Source organism: Sebastes umbrosus, chromosome 23 (assembly GCF_015220745.1).
Source record: "Sebastes umbrosus isolate fSebUmb1 chromosome 23, fSebUmb1.pri, whole genome shotgun sequence".
NCBI classification, from domain to species: Eukaryota; Metazoa; Chordata; class Actinopteri; order Perciformes; family Sebastidae; genus Sebastes; species Sebastes umbrosus.
This window is the reverse complement of record NC_051291.1, coordinates 15,565,464-15,583,958: the sequence shown is the minus strand read 5'-3', so window position 1 is coordinate 15,583,958 and position 18,495 is coordinate 15,565,464. Positions and strand designations below refer to the sequence as shown.

The window sequence follows — 18,495 nt, the reverse complement described above, 5'->3', positions numbered from 1 at the left end:
TTATACTTCCTTCTATTTAAATGGTTCATGTTTTGTTACACTTTGTTTAGCTCTTTTTTTTACTGTGTTAGCTGATGCATTTTGTTTTTTTGTACTATCCCTTTTGCTGCTGTACACTGCAAATTTCCCCACTGCGAGACTAATAAAGGAATATCTTATCTTATCTTATCTTACTGGATTACACTACCGATGAGTCATATGTCATTTATATTCTACTGCAGCATCTGAAAATTAAATCACATGTTGCATTGTTGTTCATAATTTCAGGAAATGAAAGAAGGAAATGAAAGCAAGGCCTGAAGTTGGCTAATACTGGATTCAGGCTATATGACACACACAAGTTAAGATGAACAACCATCAATTGCAGAAATGATTTCAAACGTTTGGATTATTCCTGTTTGTGGTGCAATATGAAAGCTTATTTAGATACAAGAGCTCACATCGCCACTTTAGTTCAGCTTCAATACAATATTAGTAGTGCAGATCTAAGGTTTTTCTTTGAGGTAGGGTTGCACCGATGCCGATACCGAATCTGATACCGGATCTGATATCGGGCTGATACTGATTCAAACAGCTGAATTGGATATCGGTGACAATGGGACCGATCTATTCAATTCAATTCTATGTTTATATACTATAAACATTATATACTGGAATTTTAATTCATGATTAAGTTTTGAGTTTCTTGTTGTTGCATTCAAAAAGTTTACACTTGAATTGTAATTCCTATTCATTTTAAAGATTTTTATAGCATTTTAATGATAAATAACAATTCAGTAAATGTATATCTATGTATTTATTTGTTAGGGAAAGAATGTTTAAGTCAAGCCTGATGTTGTCTTACACAAAAAAGAATGATCCCAGTCACTTCCACACAGTGAAGCATACAGCTTATTAACCCTCCTGTTGTCTTCATGCAACTTTTGTCTTCCCGGGTCAAAATTAACCCGGTCTGGTTTGACTTTTTATAAAGCATACAGTATAAACTATCACCCAATTCTGTGTTACACCTTTTTGGCCAACTTAATTCGTAATTATTAAGTTTTACACTTTTTGGGGGGAAATTAAGGTTAATAAACCTAATATCCGTGAAATTATACCAAATTTTTTTATTGTAAAAAAAAGGCAGATATTGTGAATTATTTGGACTAATGTTATTATCAGAGGAACATAATGTTGATGTATTATCACATACTGGTATATGCAAACTTTTAGTCGGAATGTTGTTTTGAGTAGGCAACTATCCATGTTATTTTGGGGCAATGAGATTAAAGAAATCCATATTTATGATATAATGAAGTTTGAAAACGGGTGAAAGTTTGATGATGAAATTGGGGTAAAATTAAATAATGGATTGAATTATGGCTTATTTGTTGTTAATGGACAGAAATTATTGGGATTTAATCCACTTCTCTATCAAATTCAAAATCATAGATTTATGTTACATTAACAATATAAGTCTCTTTGAGTATTAGCAGAATTTATTGACTGATTCTCTGTTCTTAGCCTGGTATTATCGTTAGTATATATGTGCATTGACATTAATCAGAAAACAGAACACACACTGACAACAAATACAGTACAAAAACCATACGGATATTTTAATTTACTTGATTCAAATCATGACTTCAGTCAGTCAACATACAACTTGGACACATGTCAGCCATACAATATACAGAATATTGTACAGTGGGAATTACAAACGAAAATGAGACACATGAATAAAAATACTCTCAGCAAGACACAACATACTGTAATGATGCACATTCACACATACAATATGTATCCGAGTCTATTACACATTAAATAGGCAAATTCTCAGGCAATTTTGTCGTCAGAGTAAGCTCCAAAAATCAAGACATGCTTTTGTGAGATGATTCAGAAATACCATAGAAAAAGCTACGGGGACACTCACAGCTGAAGTTCAAGATATGAAACACAAGCAAATACAAAAATACCCTATGCAATTAGATTTACACTGTTAATTTACATTGCAATTACATAAATAACATGTTTTTCCCCATATGACAATCTTGATTCCCATCTTTTCTTTTCTTTTCCATGAGCTAATACAATTATATTGTTATTTATGCCAAGTAATAAGTAGCAGTTACATGACCTTGGGGCCTGTGTACAATATCCAAAAACTACAGTCCAGCAAATGCATAGTCACCGCCACAATAATCCAGAAACATTAACTGCATCTTTTGTGTGGTATTGTTAAATTCTAGATTTGCAAATATTACCTAAACAGTTTGAATCCATCATTGTGTTATCCATTTTGATTGTAGATCTACATCCTGTGAGAGTTTCCACAGAGACGTCCAGCCAAACGTAATTACATAAAGTATGTACAAACACACAGAAAGACACGGCTGATAAAGACAAAAAAGGCAGACATTGTTTTAAAGATATGTCACAGAAACAAATATTTTTGGGGATGTAATCCAAGTAAAAAATAATTTAAAAAATGAGATAGTGGAGGGACTTCCCATTCAGATTTTTTGATTATCTTTATTAAATTTTTTATTAGCTCCACTGCAAGTACTTTCTTGGAACTGAGCCATCAGTGTTTGAGATTTGCAGAAACTAAACCGTTTGAGATTAGAGAAACTAATAATGCAAACACTCTGTAAACACAATGTTGACCATATATTGCTGTAGCCCTTCTCTCATTCAATGTTTAAAAAAAGCATGTATGACAGTCAGTAGATGAAGCATCCAGGATGATAAAAGTAATCCATGCTTGCAGCTGCATATATAATATGCACGTGTGTCTGCAATATTCACTTCAGTGGGATATGATGAACATATTTCCTCCCCCCTGGACTTTGTTATGTTGCATCTTGTGACTCATAATCCCCTTTTTTATTAGTGCACGTCACAGCTGCCACCTGCACCTCTTTAGTCCCTTTTCATTTTGAGATACAAAGTGGTGCATGAGAAAGCAACTAATGGAAAAAGTATCCATGGCAACAACAGCCCATTAACTTGCCTTCTTTGCAGTATTCAGTTCAGACGTCATAATTTCAAGGAGTTAACCAACAAATGCCGTCAAGGTCCGTCATTAGAGACAAGGTTTGTGGTTGTCGTGAGAATTAGTTTTAAAAAAAATCCACTTGAGGTGTCCAAACACATCTCTTGATTCATTCCAATCTCCTCCTTTATATGAGAATGGGTGAAAGTTGTCCATCATCAGGAGACGAGCGATGAGAAGGAGAGGCAGGCGAGGAAGAGAGAGGCAGAGAGAGATATAACAGACGCTCCTCCACAGTCATTGGCGTTCTCCTACAGGGGACAAAACAGGAAGTGATTTCACTTTGTGTTCATGCCATTTCATATTGATTCAATACAATCAAAGCTAAATATGAGAGCAGATATAGAAGCTAGGATTGATTGCACTGAGACAATGAGAGGAGGTTGGGGTGGACCAATGTGGAGCTGACCTGGGGGTGGTAGGCGTGGCAGGACTCGGGGCGTCGGCGAATCTTCTGGGACCTCATCCTGTCACACTTCACTGAGGCGTTATGTACGGCGGGGTCAAGGAGCAACAACAGGGACAGCAGAGGTTTCTCTTGAATTCTTATTCAAACAGAATCAGAATCAGAAATACTTTGTCGACCCCCCAGGGGAGAAATTGGGACGTTACATTTGCTCTTATATATAAAAGCATAAAGAAATGTAAGAAAATAGAAATAAATGAGTATGTAACATGTAGATGATGTACATAATGCTACATTATATAACACAATATATCTACAGAAATATAAATAATAGGAGAAATAAGAACAAGAAATTAGAACTATAAGAAATATGTGCATCAAACACATACAATATATAACCAAAGTGTAAATATGGTTGTATCAATACACTGAAAATGGCAGATTTCACAAATGTACAAGTGTATAGCAGGCATACACCGGGCTTCAGAATTTGTGGGGCAAGCGTGGTGTAAGAGGAAAAGCTTATTCAAAACACAATTATAGTGTTGATGGGTGAGAAGCTGGTAAAAGATCCTGGACTTGTTGCAACTTTAGTGACTTCTGCTTTTTGGTCAGTGATTAAGTATAACAGGGCAACAAGTCAAAAAGGGAAGCAAACTGCTAATGTAGAGCAAACTCTAAGAACTTCTAATTCAGCATGTGTATTAAAGGTGCAGTGTGTAGGATCTGGCGACATCTAGCAGTGAGGTTGCAGATTGCGACCAGCTGAAACTTCTCCCCTGTGTGAAGTGTGTAGGAGAACTACTGTGATTGACTCGAAAACACGCATGGCCTTATCTAGAGTCAGTGTTTCGTTTGTCCGTTCTGGGACAGCACACATCCCGGACACAACCTGTTTAAGCTCCTCCCATCAGGCAGGCGCTTCAGATCAATCCGCACACGCACAAACAGACTTAAAAACAGCTTTTTTCCAACTGCCATAAACCTCCTGAACTCTGACGTCTCCTCTGTCTGAGTTGAACACGTGCAATGTAAATGTGCAATAACACGTTGGTCACTTTTGTGTCACTTTTGCAATGTAAATACTGTAAATCTACTGTTACGAATATGTGCAATAACATGCTGATCACTCTGTGCAATAATTATATAATTATCTGATGGACACTTTGTGCAATAATCTGGCAAAACTGTAATCTTGCAAAACTGTCATCTCATCAATATACATATTGTATTTTTACATTTTATATTGTATTATCTTTTATATATCTTTTTTTATATTTATATTGCACTATCTCTTTTTTTTATTGTATTATCTTTTTTAGCACCTATGGGATTGTCACAATCTAATTTCGTTGTATTACACAATCACAATAAAGGGCTTGAATCTTGAATCTTCTGGGCGATTGTAGAAACATGGCGGCCGGCTCCGTGAAGAGGACCCGCTCCCTATGTAGATACAAATGGCTCATTCTAAACTAACGAAAACACAACAATTATTATTTTCAAGTGATTATACACTAAAGAAAACACACTTATTAATATTATATTCCATTTCTGCCAACAGCTCCCCCTGATTGTTACACACTGTTCATTTAAGGGGAGATAATTTCTCGAGATGAAACCAGCATACTCCGTGAATCTCAGAGATAACCAAAGGATATATTTGACTTCGTGGGGCTCCATGGTGAGGGGTGGGTACTGTCTGGAGCAGTCGCAGTCTGCCTGCACCACTAACATCAACATGTTGCTGTCTGGTATCTGTTGCACCACAAACATCCTGACACACACAAACACATGGAATAGAACAAACAGTATAAGTGACAAATAAAAGCACAGAGAAAGAAAACCTCTCATGTACTGTATGACATCGCTGAGTCAGTACAGATAATTCCCACAATGACAGTTACAGTATAATAATAATAATAATATGAAAAACTCCAAATAATATTTCATATAATAATCTATAGGATTATTTCTATGAAAAAAAAATACTTTTGCAGATTTACTTGACTGCATGGGTAGATCATACTGGGTAATAAACATTTTGAAATCTATTAATCTTGTAATGATTATTTTCTTTTTTGATTAATCTGTCGATTATTTTCTCGATTAATCGATTAGTAGTTTGGTCTATAAAATGTCAGAAAATGGTGTAAAATAGTCGATCAGTGTTTCCCAAAGCCCAAGATGACGTCCTCAAATGTCTTGTTTTTTCCACAACTCAAAAAGATATTCAGTTCACTGTCATAGAGGAGTAAAGAAACCAGAAAATATTCACATTTAAGAAGCCGGAATCAGAGAATTCTGACTTTTTTACCCCTAAAAAATGACTCGACAATTAACCGAGTATCAAAATAGCTGTCGATTAATTTAACAGGTGACAAATAAACGAGTAATTGTTGCAGTTTTAACACCTCTTTTGGCCACATGAGGGCGATCACACTCAACCTATGATCACAAACCTGCTGAAATAATACAGTAGCAAGTGTTTCCCTCCCTGTTTCTCTCTATTTCAAACACAAACACACACCCACACACTTCACTGTCTTTCTCCTCTTCCCCCTCCTCTTTGCCTCCCACTGCTTTTTCCATCTCTGTTTCTGTCACCCACTCTCCCCTATCTCTCTGCTTTTTTCATTTACCTCTCTCTTAATACTTCCTCTCAGTTTTCCAGTCTCTCTCTCTCTCTCACTCTCCACATGCTTCTCAGGTCTTTCTATAACCACATGCACCCAGACCTAATTCTGTTCCTTTTCTACTTATTTCCCCTCTTCCCCTGATACTCTTCTTGTATAAACTCACACCGCTCTCAGTATGCAGAGCAGAGCAAAGCCGTAGAAAATGGATTTGGGAAGGACATTTTAATAGGACTGGTCCGGGGCTTAGAGGGGACTGCACTGCTGAGGTGTGTGTGCGTGAGTGTGCACGAGTGTGTGCTTACTTCTGGCAGCGTCCACACTTAATAATGCTGTTGGTCTCTTTGACTGACGGCTCGTAGACGAAGCTGGGGTACTCGGTGTCACACGGCTGCAGAATGTCTCCTCTTTTCTTATGAGATGAGGCTAAAAGAGGAGAAGATACGGGTCACATCTAGAGGTTGGGAATTAGAATAAGTGTGTGTGACGTTGTGTTGACGACTGACAGCCTGAGAGTGCTATTCAAATGCTTCACACTTCAGCCATTTATTGCTCTTTCTACCATGACCAGAGAGGTACTTCTAGCTTGCTGTGTACTCCAAACAAAATTGAATTTGGCGTCTGTGTACAGGTAAAAAATGATGGGTTATGAAAACAGAGAGAAGAGCCATAATGGCTTGTTGAAATTGTTCACGTCTGCTTGCGAGCCTGTGTTTTCTGTCTGGCTTCCTCTGAGTTACATTCGTTTCAGTGTAACACTGTGCTTAGGTCTTGCTTTGTAGAACTTGCCGGTTGTACCTGTTCCCGCTTAAAAGCTACTTACGTAATCAGAGACACCACATTTTTATTTCGTTTGAAGTATACTACAAACACTACGCCACACAGAAAATGCTAAAAAAAAAATGTAGTTTTACAGAATAACTGATCTTCCTGAAAAACGCTTCAAGACAGATACTCACACACGCTGAAAGATGACTTGGCTGAATGGAGTGATGATGATGACGATGATGATGATGTGGAGTAGGAGGAAGAGTGGGTGATTGACAGGTGGAGTAATGAGGAAGGTGAGAGATGGAAAGACAGAGGCAGGTGAGATGTTGGTACTCCGTAATGACTTCTAGACTGGTGATTAATGCTGCACACAATTTACAGTAAACACTCCTGATATTGAGCTGACACAACAGACATGTGGGTCATTACTCTAACGTGTTAGAGGTGACTGATGGCACAGAGTGATATGATGAAAGAGAGTGTTGATGGTGAGTATTATTAGCCCAGACTTGCATTTATGTTAAAAGGATAGTTCAGGTACTTATCCATAGTCAGTGCATTACCTGCAGTAGTTGGCGGTCTGCATGCGACTATTTTGGAAATACAGACAGGAGTTACCGCGCAAAACATATTTTAGACACCTAAAAGAAAGACCCACCTAACAAAAAAATCAACATCAGTTTAATTTTACGCTACATTTAGAATATTTTTCCCGGTTTGCGTTGCCTTGAGACAGCTATACAGTCTGTTTCCAACGGGGAAGCCGTTACCTCTGCTCTCGCCAAAGCAACCAGACTCCATTGAAAAAAACAGTAATTTTACCACGCAGAACACAGGAGTTGGTTAGTTCGGATTCACCAAAGTGATACAATAGCACAAACAACCTAACTGATCAAGGCAGCGGTAGACCCAGCAACCCTCCTGTGTTCTGCGACATAAAATTAAATTTTTTTTCAATGGAGTCTGGTGGCTTTGGCGACGGCATTGATGGATACAGCGACTTCAGCTCCTCGTCGGAAAGGGCTGTCTGACGACAAGGTAAGGCGATGAAAAAAATATTCTAGATATATAGCGTACACTTAAATTGATTAAGTGGGTCTTTCTTTTAGGTGGCTAAAATACGTTTTTCTGCTGGCCCCATCCACAGCAGTACATTGCTTTGCTCCTGTACCAGTACTCCTGTCTGTTTTACCAAACTGGGGGCGTGCCGACCGTCATCTACTGTAGGTAATACACTGACTATGGATAAGTACCTCATACAACCCCACTTCAAAACACCCAAACTATCCCTTTAAGATTTTAAATATGATTTAATCCCTTAAGAATTTACTTGCAACCCATGTAGATGTGTAGATGATATGTGTACTATTTCTAATGGATTTTAAGGTAAATATTGCAGTAATCCAGATCCTGCTCTGAAGGTTGTGATGATTTACAGAATATACATGATTTATACACGTGGAAGGACATTTGTCAGCACATTTTAAAGGGACATTTGTCACAAAGACGGACAGAGTTTGACCTTAACTGGCTACATTTCCTTCTTGTAGAGCTCACCGTCAGCAAAATGCTCCGTGTGCCAGAAGCCGCAGATATTAAACTCCAGGAGAAATCTTGTGAAGAAGAGAGAGAAGAGGAGAGTGGACAGGCAGAGGGAGTCAATTAGGCGGCCATCATTATGGAGACCAAAGCAGATTGCAAGCAGATTGCATTCAGCTTTCAAAAAACTGGGCCAGGACCCAAAGTTGTGTCATGGGAATATTAAAATGGGTCCTCAAATTATTCAGCAGTAATTGGTGGCTGTTTTTTGGATAACTGGATAAGCCTTAGCAAGTCATTACAGTAAAAACTAAAAGCTTTTAGTCCGGCACATCTTCCTGTTAAACAGCCTCGTTTTTACTCTTCAGTTTTATTACGGATTAAACAAAAAAAGATATAATATGTCTTTAGAGATGGCGGTATGAAAGTGGTATTGATCTTCTTATCTAACCCTTGGCAAGAAAGCAAATAAACATAGTTCCCTAAATGTCAAACAATTCCTATAATAATCAACCACGAAAAAAAAACCTTCCACTGCTTTTACACAGAAAAAAACAACACAATTTACTAATACATAACAGCAAATCTGAACTTTATGTTTGGACATAATGACATTTGGGTTGCCTCTAGCAATACTTACAGTAGGAAGTTGGAGAGGACCCACTTGAGGGCCGACGCCAAACCATAGAACGGCTGTAGAGATAAACATATAGATTATAGTTAGAATTCAATGGATCATTATGGGTTATAATATTCTGTATACAGAGTGGGTGTAGTGTACATACACTGAGAAGTGGACGGGCGCTGTTGACAGAGTGCAAGTTCATCTTACACATGGCCTGGTAGTCGAACAAGGACACCCTGAGGAAACACACGCACACACACAAAAGCACATGGTGTTGCTCTTCAGGGAGTATTTGTACTGACTTACATCGATTCTGTGACCCCCTGCAGACTATTACACACAGTGTCGCATAGCTGAGCTTAACCTTTGTGGAAACCCTGATCCCTAACTTAAGTTAGAAAAGAGAGAAAATCATCCCAGGGCTGGAATTACTTTCCTTTTTTAAACAGAGGATTGACCCAGTGTTTCTACCTTTTTCGTATTTTTCTACATAGTGTATATTTGGTCCTCACGTGGGTAGAGGCACAACAGCACATAAACACACATACTCAAATTTGCAGATGCATGCACATACTGTATAAGTATGAGCGCACAGCCACTGAAGTTCATGCATGCTCAAAGCCAGTTATGTAATATCCCGTGTCAAATCAAACATGACAAAAAATCTTTTAAAAATAGCCCGTTACGACTCGTGAGATTTCAAACATAACAGTCGGGCGAAAAGTAAGAGGGGGGGAAAACATCCAGAGCAGTCACAGAAGCTCAAAAGGGAGGAGAAAAAGGAAAAAAGCATGGACATCTATATCGCATACACAAAGATGGGTGAATCAGCTACTCTCGGCACGTAGAGAGGACAACACAGGGCAGAGAATACACTATTACATAGCAATAAAAACAAAGCTTTTGAGTCTCTATAATGACAGTAAAGCATGCCCTCCAGGCTTTGGGTTTCCTATGCATACTAATGCATGGTTTGGGTGTATGAGAACAGAAAAGCAAACGGAAAACATTTCAACAGACTCAACAGCAACCACTTTTGTTTGTGATACAGCCTGAGGATGACAATGTTATCAAAATCATGAGCCACATTCAAATGCATGGTGAGACACTGGGATGCATAATATGGTATTTAACATTGCAATGTGGGGTATAACTGCAGCTTCTTGCCTAATTGATTTAGAGATGTTTACATGACATGCTTGAGCTCTTGCAGGGCCGGTCAGGACTCTGTCTTTTGCTAACAGTGAGACCAACAAGACAGACAAGCGGAAAGACACACAACTTAGTCAGGCGATGACAACCATATTACCTTTTGAACATGCCCATTCTGATGAGTGTTGTCATCACTGATCCGTCAACCTCGCCAAAAAATCGTCCAGCCTATTAGAAACCAAAAAAAAACACTGTGTGAAACCTTCTGTGTGTGGCTGATAAACTGACAATATCAACTCCCTTCCTTGGTGTTCACCCTTTCCACTTTCACCTCAATGTGAAGTGTATGATCAATTATTCATCCAACTAGTACGTCATATTGTGTGTTGGTTGAAAAGCAATGTATCTCATCATCACACATGATTTTGTTGTAGTGTCCCTACAAAGATGGGCCCTTACAGGAATCTTTTTAAAGAAATAGTTTGACATACGCTCACTTTTTTGCAGAGACAGATGAGAAACCACATTCATGTCTGTACGGTGAATATGGAGCTGCAGCCAGTTAGCTTAGGGAAAAAGAGGTGAAAGAGCCAGCCTGGCTAAAGGTAACAATTCTACGTAATATCACCTCTAAACATGTTATATCTTGTTTGTTTAATCCGTACAAAAACCGAAGTGTAAAAACGGCACACACAGTAACTTAGCAGTCTTGTCATCACCGTGAGGTTGCCAGGTAACCAGCAGAGACTCAGCTAACCCTTACAAGAAAGTGAGTAAGAAATATTTCCCAAAATGTCAAACTATTCCTTCAACATAATTTCACTCAAACCTTAAACGCAGATATGGGCATATTATAGGAGCATCATTGCTATAATCAATATTTAAATAGTTACGTCTGTAGTAAATATATTCCTTGTTTATGAACTTTTATCTGCTCAAAATAAATTTTTGTTTTTCGTTCAGTTTAGTGATGCTTTCTGTTTAAAAAACTGAATAAAAAGAGACAAAACTACAAAAACTCACTATAAAGTATCGCTGCTACAGTAAAATTCTTGAGGCTATCGCCAAGATGTTGCCCCGATGGTCCCAAAAATTTGGATAGTGTACATGGGGATTTATTCACGCACACTAAAGAGATAGATTGAAAAGCATGTGAGTTCTTTTCAAACTTTTATTAGCAGTATTATTAATAGGTTGATATTTAATATATAGGCTATGCAGGATATCATGATTTATTAGGAGAAACCAAGCAATTCCATGTAAAATTAGACATTCGGCATCCGCATAAAGCCCGAATGGAATGATCCTTTGTTTCATAACCACATGCGACGATTTGACTGTGAGACTGGCAGTCAAATCAGGCTCCTTATATCAAATCATTGAATAATCGACTACTCACCCCTAAATTACAGCACACATTGCTGCTTGGCTTATGTTTTGTTGTGTTGTGTAGGCTGGGTATATTTGTCCCTTATGCCTCTGCAGTGCCTGTGCTACTTATACAGTTGTTGTGATTCATGAGCGCTGACTCATTTTTACTGCTTACACTTATTATTGATATTACTGTGGGAAAAGGTGGAAATATGAAAATATGAATATGTAAAAATGTTATATCATCATCATCATCATCCTGCTGTTGGGTAAAAGTTTTAAATGGGTCCAAAATGGGTAGTTTGTCTGTTGGACATTTTTTCAACCTGGACACTATTTGCACATGTTTTTATGTCTAAATGATAAATAGGGAATACAGTTTTTGAAATTAGTTGTAATATACGGGTTGTAATGTAATCGCTCGGGGTAATAGCGTCCACTAAAAGTGTTTGTTTTTGCCACAGACAGGGTCAGATTGTTATTATAAGTGTCTGACAAGATTATGGAAAGAACCCCTACAGAGTATTAAAACCTGTTTCCTAGAATTTCGCTTGATGCGGTCTGTTTGTTATTGTGTGTCTCGTTCGGAGAAGTCTCGTTCTGAAATCTCACATTGTTAAAATCTTCTAAATATTCAGCCATGGTCCTTTCCACAATGTTGTCAGACACTTATAATAACAATCTGAGCTTGTCAGTAGCATTATTCTTCCATTACAGCCCGTTTGGCGACCGCAGTGTTCTCCCTCAATACTCAACCAATTTCAAAAATATTTTATCCCCACTACTAGTCATTTAGACACACAAATCATGGGAAAATAGGTTCCAGGCTGAAAAATACTGAAGTTTCCCTTTAACAATTGTTCACAGAACGAGAGGCGGGACTCCTAACTGAATCACAAGGGAAATTAAAGTGATTGTATTTCTGAGTAATGTTTTGGATATTACAAGTGTGTGTTTCTTTTCTTGTTAGGTAATGAAAAATTGACGGGCGTAAGAGCACTCAAATAATCAAAGACTATAAAGTCTAGAAAGCACTCTTTCTCTCTCTGTGTGTGTGTGTGTGTGTGTGTGTGTGTGTGAACTCACATCTTTGCGCTGTTTAGAAATTAGGACAAAGCCATTATTGTCAATCACGTAGCATGCGATATCCTGAGATGAGAGACAGAAACAGAGAGAGCACTTATTACTTATGTAAGAGAAGATCTGTGTCAAACCCCACTAATAGAGATAACAATATGCAAAATGATTCATATAAATTCAAGTCATGAACACTCATATTTAAAGCTTTATGAGTCAATTTCTTACTTTTTGTGGCTCCATACAGTCGCACAAGATAACAATTTTTTTTTTACTTTTTCAATTCACGCTCGCTTGAGAATTCATATTCACCTCACATCAGACAGACAGCCAAAGATATACTCACAAAGCTGTCACACCGAAGAGGACAAATCCCATCTGTATCAGAGCACTGGAGGATAGACAGGCAGACAGAGAGAGAGAGAGAGAGGAGAAAAGGATTATAAAAATATAGGTGAAAGTGAATGGAGGTGTAATACGTGTTATTATCTGATGAGTAAGTGCGTTTGATGGAGGGCATGTTTGTGTATGTGAGGAAATGAGTCAAACACCCTGTCAGTCCTCTCCGTGGAGGTGTTATGCTCGAACATGTGTCAGTGTCGACAAGTGCATCTGTACGTGTGAGTGTGTGTGTGTGTGTGTGTGAAAATAAACACATCGGTGTTAATTTGCGTGTGATTCGTCTACCTGTGATGGGCTCCTGAGTGTCTGCAGCAAGATGTCTGTGACTGTGTGTAATCTGTTCTAACTGGAGTGTGAAGCTGACTTCACAGCGCTTCTGCAGGCGCTGAAGATGTTAAATGTGGTTCTGTGCAAAAAAGTAGAGTTGATGTTTTGAAAAACGAGGAGACTTGTGCATACTTACATCTGTGTCATTTGGCTGAGGAGACGTGAAAAGAGAAAGCAAGAGAGATGAAAAGGAGAACATGAAGAAGAGAGAGAAACATTACTTCAGTTAATGATGTGTAAGCCAATGCACTGACTAGACTGTCTCACTGTGTTGCTGTGAGACTGCTGTTGACAACAGGCCATACATCATCTAAGAGCACATGTTGGGTAAAGACAAAAGACTGCAGATGTTTTTTTTTTCATGAATGCCGATTTTTATAAATTTAATTAACAGATTTTCAAGCAGGCCTGGAGAAATTTAACAAATCATTGAACATTTTAATCGAAGCACTTGCAGTTTAGGGCTGGGGGGGAAATTTGATTAGATACACAGACATCAAATATCCATCTTTTATCATATAAACTGAATATTAACCTCTTAACAATCCGACTGCTATTCTGTCTTTCAGAGGTTGTAGCGGGTTAGTCTTAAAGCTAGATACTGGTATCATATGAAACTAGATAAGGAATCGATTGGTACCAGCCATGTCATGTTAGATTGTGGGAATAACGCTAAATAATGCTCCAAATTTAAGGTACATTTTGGTGAGGAAAAACGGGCATGGCCATTTTCAAGGAGGCCACTTGACCTCTGACCTCTAAAGATATGTGAATGAAAACTGTATCTTATTAGATAAAACAGATGTTGACAAACTGCATAATTTGCAGTTGAAAAAAGGTAATAAATCGCATATATCTTATCGAAATAGCATATCTCAAAATGTTTAAAATCGCAATAAGATCGTACTGTAACTTAAGTATCGTGATAATATCGTATCGTGGGGCTTCTGGGGATTTACACCTCTATTGCAGTTAGGTGTTTGGTGCTTCATCCATAATAATAATTTACTACCTTTGCAAGTGGAAAGGGGAAGTTCTCTATCAAAAATTTCACCTCCAAACACTTTCCCTCATCAGTGGAAGGGTCATGAGTCAGACTGTCAATAGTTCCCCTCATGACTTTATGGTCGCATCTTATGTCCAGTGCATGTGTGGATTGGCGCCTGTGGACAATATGTCTTTAGAATCATGGTCAGGCTATATAGAGCGTGTCGATGTGCGAATGAGACAATCTATCATCCTTTTCAATCCTATTACAGCAACGTGTCAGTCTTTCTCTCCGCTTCCCATCGCTGCCTCCTGAAATAAACTGCAACTCAGTGAGTGGACTGACAGAGATGATGATCCTTCCCCACACGCTGTTGGTACGTAGCGCGACTTGATGAGGAAACTGTGGGAAACTAGATCATCTGTTTCTGCTAATTGCGTAAACAAATCAAGCCTAAATACCTACTAGTGAAACCCCATAGGTCACAATGAAACAACCTACTGAAGATTGCTTATTCAGCCTGTCGCCAGGAAAAAATGTTGGCATTGTACATTTCTGCAAACCATGGATACGTTGAACGTATTTGCATTTGGTCAGAAGAGCAAACGGCGTATTACAACGAGCGATGCGCAGAGAAAGTGACGTTGTAGCCAATATGGAGCAGCTGTTATTGAAAGTTACGTGGTATAATAACGAGTATAAAGAGCGAGAAAGTCCACCAAGGGCTGGTGGGAGTAGTGGTGGATGGGTCAAACAAACACAGGACTTGCATCCAGGAGTCCGCTGCTCGTGTCTTGTGTGAAACCAGAAGAACGCTGAGTTTACGCTTGTTACACGTTACATAAGAAAGTCCACTAAGGGCAGTTGTTATGGTTGTTACATTACATTGTGTTACGTTGCTACTCAGTGTTACGTTACGCTGTTACATTACGCTGTTACATTACGCTGTTTCGTTACGCTGTTACGTTACGCTGTTACGTTACGCTGTTACGTTATGTTACGTTACGCCGTCACGTTACGCCGTCACGTTACGCCGTCACGTTACGCCGTCACGTTACGCCGTCACGTTACGCCGTCACGTTACCCCGTCACGATACGCCGCCACGATACGCCGTCACGTTACGCCGTCACGTTACGCCGTCACGTTACGCTCATTACGTTGTTACGTTACGTTGTTACGTTACGTTCTTACGTTACGTTATGTCTTTTTTTTAACACAAACCATGATCTTTTTTCCAACCTTAAACCAAGCACCTTCATTTCGTAAACTTAAGCAATATTTAACAATGTTTAACCACTTGGCATTGTGCGTTACTGCAAGTGTGATAGGCTGATATTAACCGTATTTATGAAACATATTTTTGGTTCAGAAACGTCAACATTTAACGTATCCTGTGCTTTGCAGAAACGCACAATGCCAATATTTTTTCTGGTGACTGGGTTATTATTCCTTTAGCTTTGGCCAGAAATGGGGCCAAAAATCTAAATTTTGTCATGATTTGTGGCACTGGGAAAAAAGGCATGGGGTCCTTTAAATAAAAAATGGTTAATTTGATCAGCAAATTTACTGGAATACCTCCCATTAGATCATTATATTTTGTGTGTACGATTGCTAAAATGGAAAAGGTTCATTCTCAGGGGAGCATGAATGTGCATAGTAAATTTGAATAGAAAAACGCCTGTTACATTATGATATTTCCTGTGTACAAATAAAATGTATCCCTGATCAGGTCGGGTAATCACAAAAACTTTAGTTTATTCTCAGTTGCATTTCCAGATGGACTTAATCACAAATTAATTAAAATTAAAACCGCCAATTTGTTCATCACAGTTAACTGCCTTGAACCCTCTCTTTGTTTTAATGTGTGTTATCACCTCTATAAGCAACAGTTCTGTGTCTCATCCAGTTTCTTTACTTCTAACATCAGAGCCAGATTTGTAAATGTGGGCAGCATGTAAGAGGCTGTTCCCCTAGCAGATCCTGTGTTGGTAAATGTGTCTCGTCTGGGAGCTCCAGGAGACGGTGAGAGCATCAATTATCACTCTCATTCTTCCCTGAACCTCAATCGAACGGTTTCCCACCGCGACTGATAATCCCGCTGTCTGCTCACATTCACACTTGAACTCAGATTAAGCAACCTACACTACAGTATTATAATCACTATTCTATACTGAGCTTCGCTATAAGGCTATTTCTGAAGATATTTTTTCATGAAACCATAAACTATTCTTGTTTCTTTGACTGCAATAATTACAGTACTTACTAATATACTTTCATTTCAGAAGTTGCAGTGGAGTGCTGACACATACAGAGAAACAGTATGCAAGTTAACAAATATTGGATTATAGAGAAAGGAAGACCAGCTGAGTTTTGTCCGTGAGATAAAGAGCACGCCGAGATGTCAATGGCAAAAAATGTATCATCTTTTGATTCTCATTGCTATCATCTCACAGACTCTCACAGCATCTCCACTCACTGTCAGACAAAATATAGCAGCAGTGGACTCTGAGCGATGGGAGGATTCACACTATGTTTTAATGTGATGTATCTTTAGAAAACTGTGGGTTTGTAGATTTAATAAAGGTGGGAGCATGAGTCAGTGGAGCAAGGCGATTCATTTCTTTCTCTTTCACTGTCTCTCACTCTTTCAAAACATTATGCAACTTTTAAACGCCGTGGACGTACACACACACACACACACTCACACTCACACACTGAGACAGTATATAAAAGAGTGTGTTGTACAGAGACGTCACAACATTTTCCTATTAACGTCCTGACTGATTCCTATTAGATGGCAGCTCATGCTTTATTCTCACCCCCACTTATTCATAATTCATCAACTAATAACATCTTATTTTAACCTTATATACTGTAGCTATACGGTCAGATGGGGTTTCCTCCACTTATGTAACTCTGAGTTAACTGTAACTGAGTTGTTTGCAATGATCACCTCTCTCAAACACATAAAGATGAAGCTAATTGGATGTTGTTAGTAATTAAAGCAAATCAATTGTTTGTTAATTGTGATTCAGGTAGTTCTCTCACACCTAAACACCTGATGATGGAGTAGTGGGAGAATCAGGGAAAACCAATGTTTGTTAATGCATGCGTGAATCATTCCCAATATATAAACACAACAAATTAAATTAAATGCTCATAACACATTTACTGCTACACAATGGAAAAGGCAAAATGGGCGAAGATCCAAAAATGAAATGTAATCTAAGATAGTTGCTTTCTTTTAACACTTGACATGACACCCGTTTTTGGCAGACGTCTTTTTATGTAGACGGCCGGTTGCCATGTGACCATTTATTGTGCTTCCTCCCGAATATTACGTCATTCAGGACATACAGTCGGTACAGTATCTTAAGCTCGACACTTAAAATAGACCACAGAGAGGACACTCATGTGTGTGCATGGATGGATGCACAAGAACATACACAGTCAGGAGGAGCACACAAAAAAAACCTATGAAATAAAGATGCTTGACGGTGAATACATGACAAGAAAGATAAGACGATTATGTAACCTACCTAGGGGGGAGGGGGGGGGTTGAGGAGAGAAGATGAGGGAATAAGGAGGGAGCATAGGGGATGAAAAAGGAAAAATGGGGAAGAATTGAGAAGAAGGAGGGGACACGAGAGGAGAGAAAATTGAGAATTTAGGCAGTAGGAGAGGAAGTTGAAGGTGAATACAGTGCATGAGGATGGGAGTTTACTTCCAGCATAAATCTAGTGGATAACAAGGCGACTGCTAATGCTGCTAATGAGTTCCTCGCTGATGAATACGGACGTAACAACACACTTGTGCGCAGATGGTCATGCATATGGTCCCTGTCAACATGACACGCATTAACATTCACATATACGGTACTCTCGCCTTCACACCTCCACAGACACACACACGCTCGCACGCTCACACTCGGGAGTTGCCGAGCCACGCCATGGTGGCTATCCATCATTTGATGGCTAGCCAGCAGCCCTTAATGCTCTTTTAACTGCTGTCATTTACAGCCTCGGGAGCGGAGGAGAGGAACGGCCGAGCTATCAAACACCTGCTACAGCAAAGGTGTTACGCCAAATTAAGCAAGTTGTCCTGCATAATATGTTTTCCTTGAAGGTGTGGAAGAAATGAAAGGATACTAAAACTCCTCCACT

At 38.9% G+C, this 18,495-nt stretch overlaps 1 protein-coding gene and 1 long non-coding RNA gene across 2 annotated transcripts in view; one reads left to right on the top strand and one right to left on the bottom strand.

Annotated features, from left to right (window-relative positions):
• Positions 1-1,575: 1,575 nt before the first annotated feature.
• The window catches only part of cacna2d4a (calcium channel, voltage-dependent, alpha 2/delta subunit 4a), a 103,980-nt gene continuing 87,060 nt past the window's right edge, over positions 1,576-18,495 (bottom strand). The window contains exons 29-40 of the mRNA XM_037760790.1: positions 13,480-13,494; positions 12,961-13,005; positions 12,624-12,686; positions 10,324-10,394; positions 9,175-9,250; positions 9,030-9,082; positions 8,408-8,463; positions 7,039-7,059; positions 6,385-6,505; positions 5,105-5,220; positions 3,447-3,529; positions 1,576-3,288 (exon numbers count right to left, since the gene is read on the bottom strand). Of these exons, the coding sequence (XP_037616718.1) occupies positions 3,196-3,288; positions 3,447-3,529; positions 5,105-5,220; positions 6,385-6,505; positions 7,039-7,059; positions 8,408-8,463; positions 9,030-9,082; positions 9,175-9,250; positions 10,324-10,394; positions 12,624-12,686; positions 12,961-13,005; positions 13,480-13,494 (813 nt within the window). The 3' untranslated portion in view covers positions 1,576-3,195. The remainder of the gene's footprint in view (positions 3,289-3,446; positions 3,530-5,104; positions 5,221-6,384; positions 6,506-7,038; positions 7,060-8,407; positions 8,464-9,029; positions 9,083-9,174; positions 9,251-10,323; positions 10,395-12,623; positions 12,687-12,960; positions 13,006-13,479; positions 13,495-18,495) is intronic.
• On the top strand, positions 14,260-16,740 carry LOC119482891. Its single transcript, XR_005205568.1, has 2 exons — positions 14,260-14,707; positions 16,615-16,740. It is a non-coding gene; the product is annotated as an uncharacterized LOC119482891 (long non-coding RNA).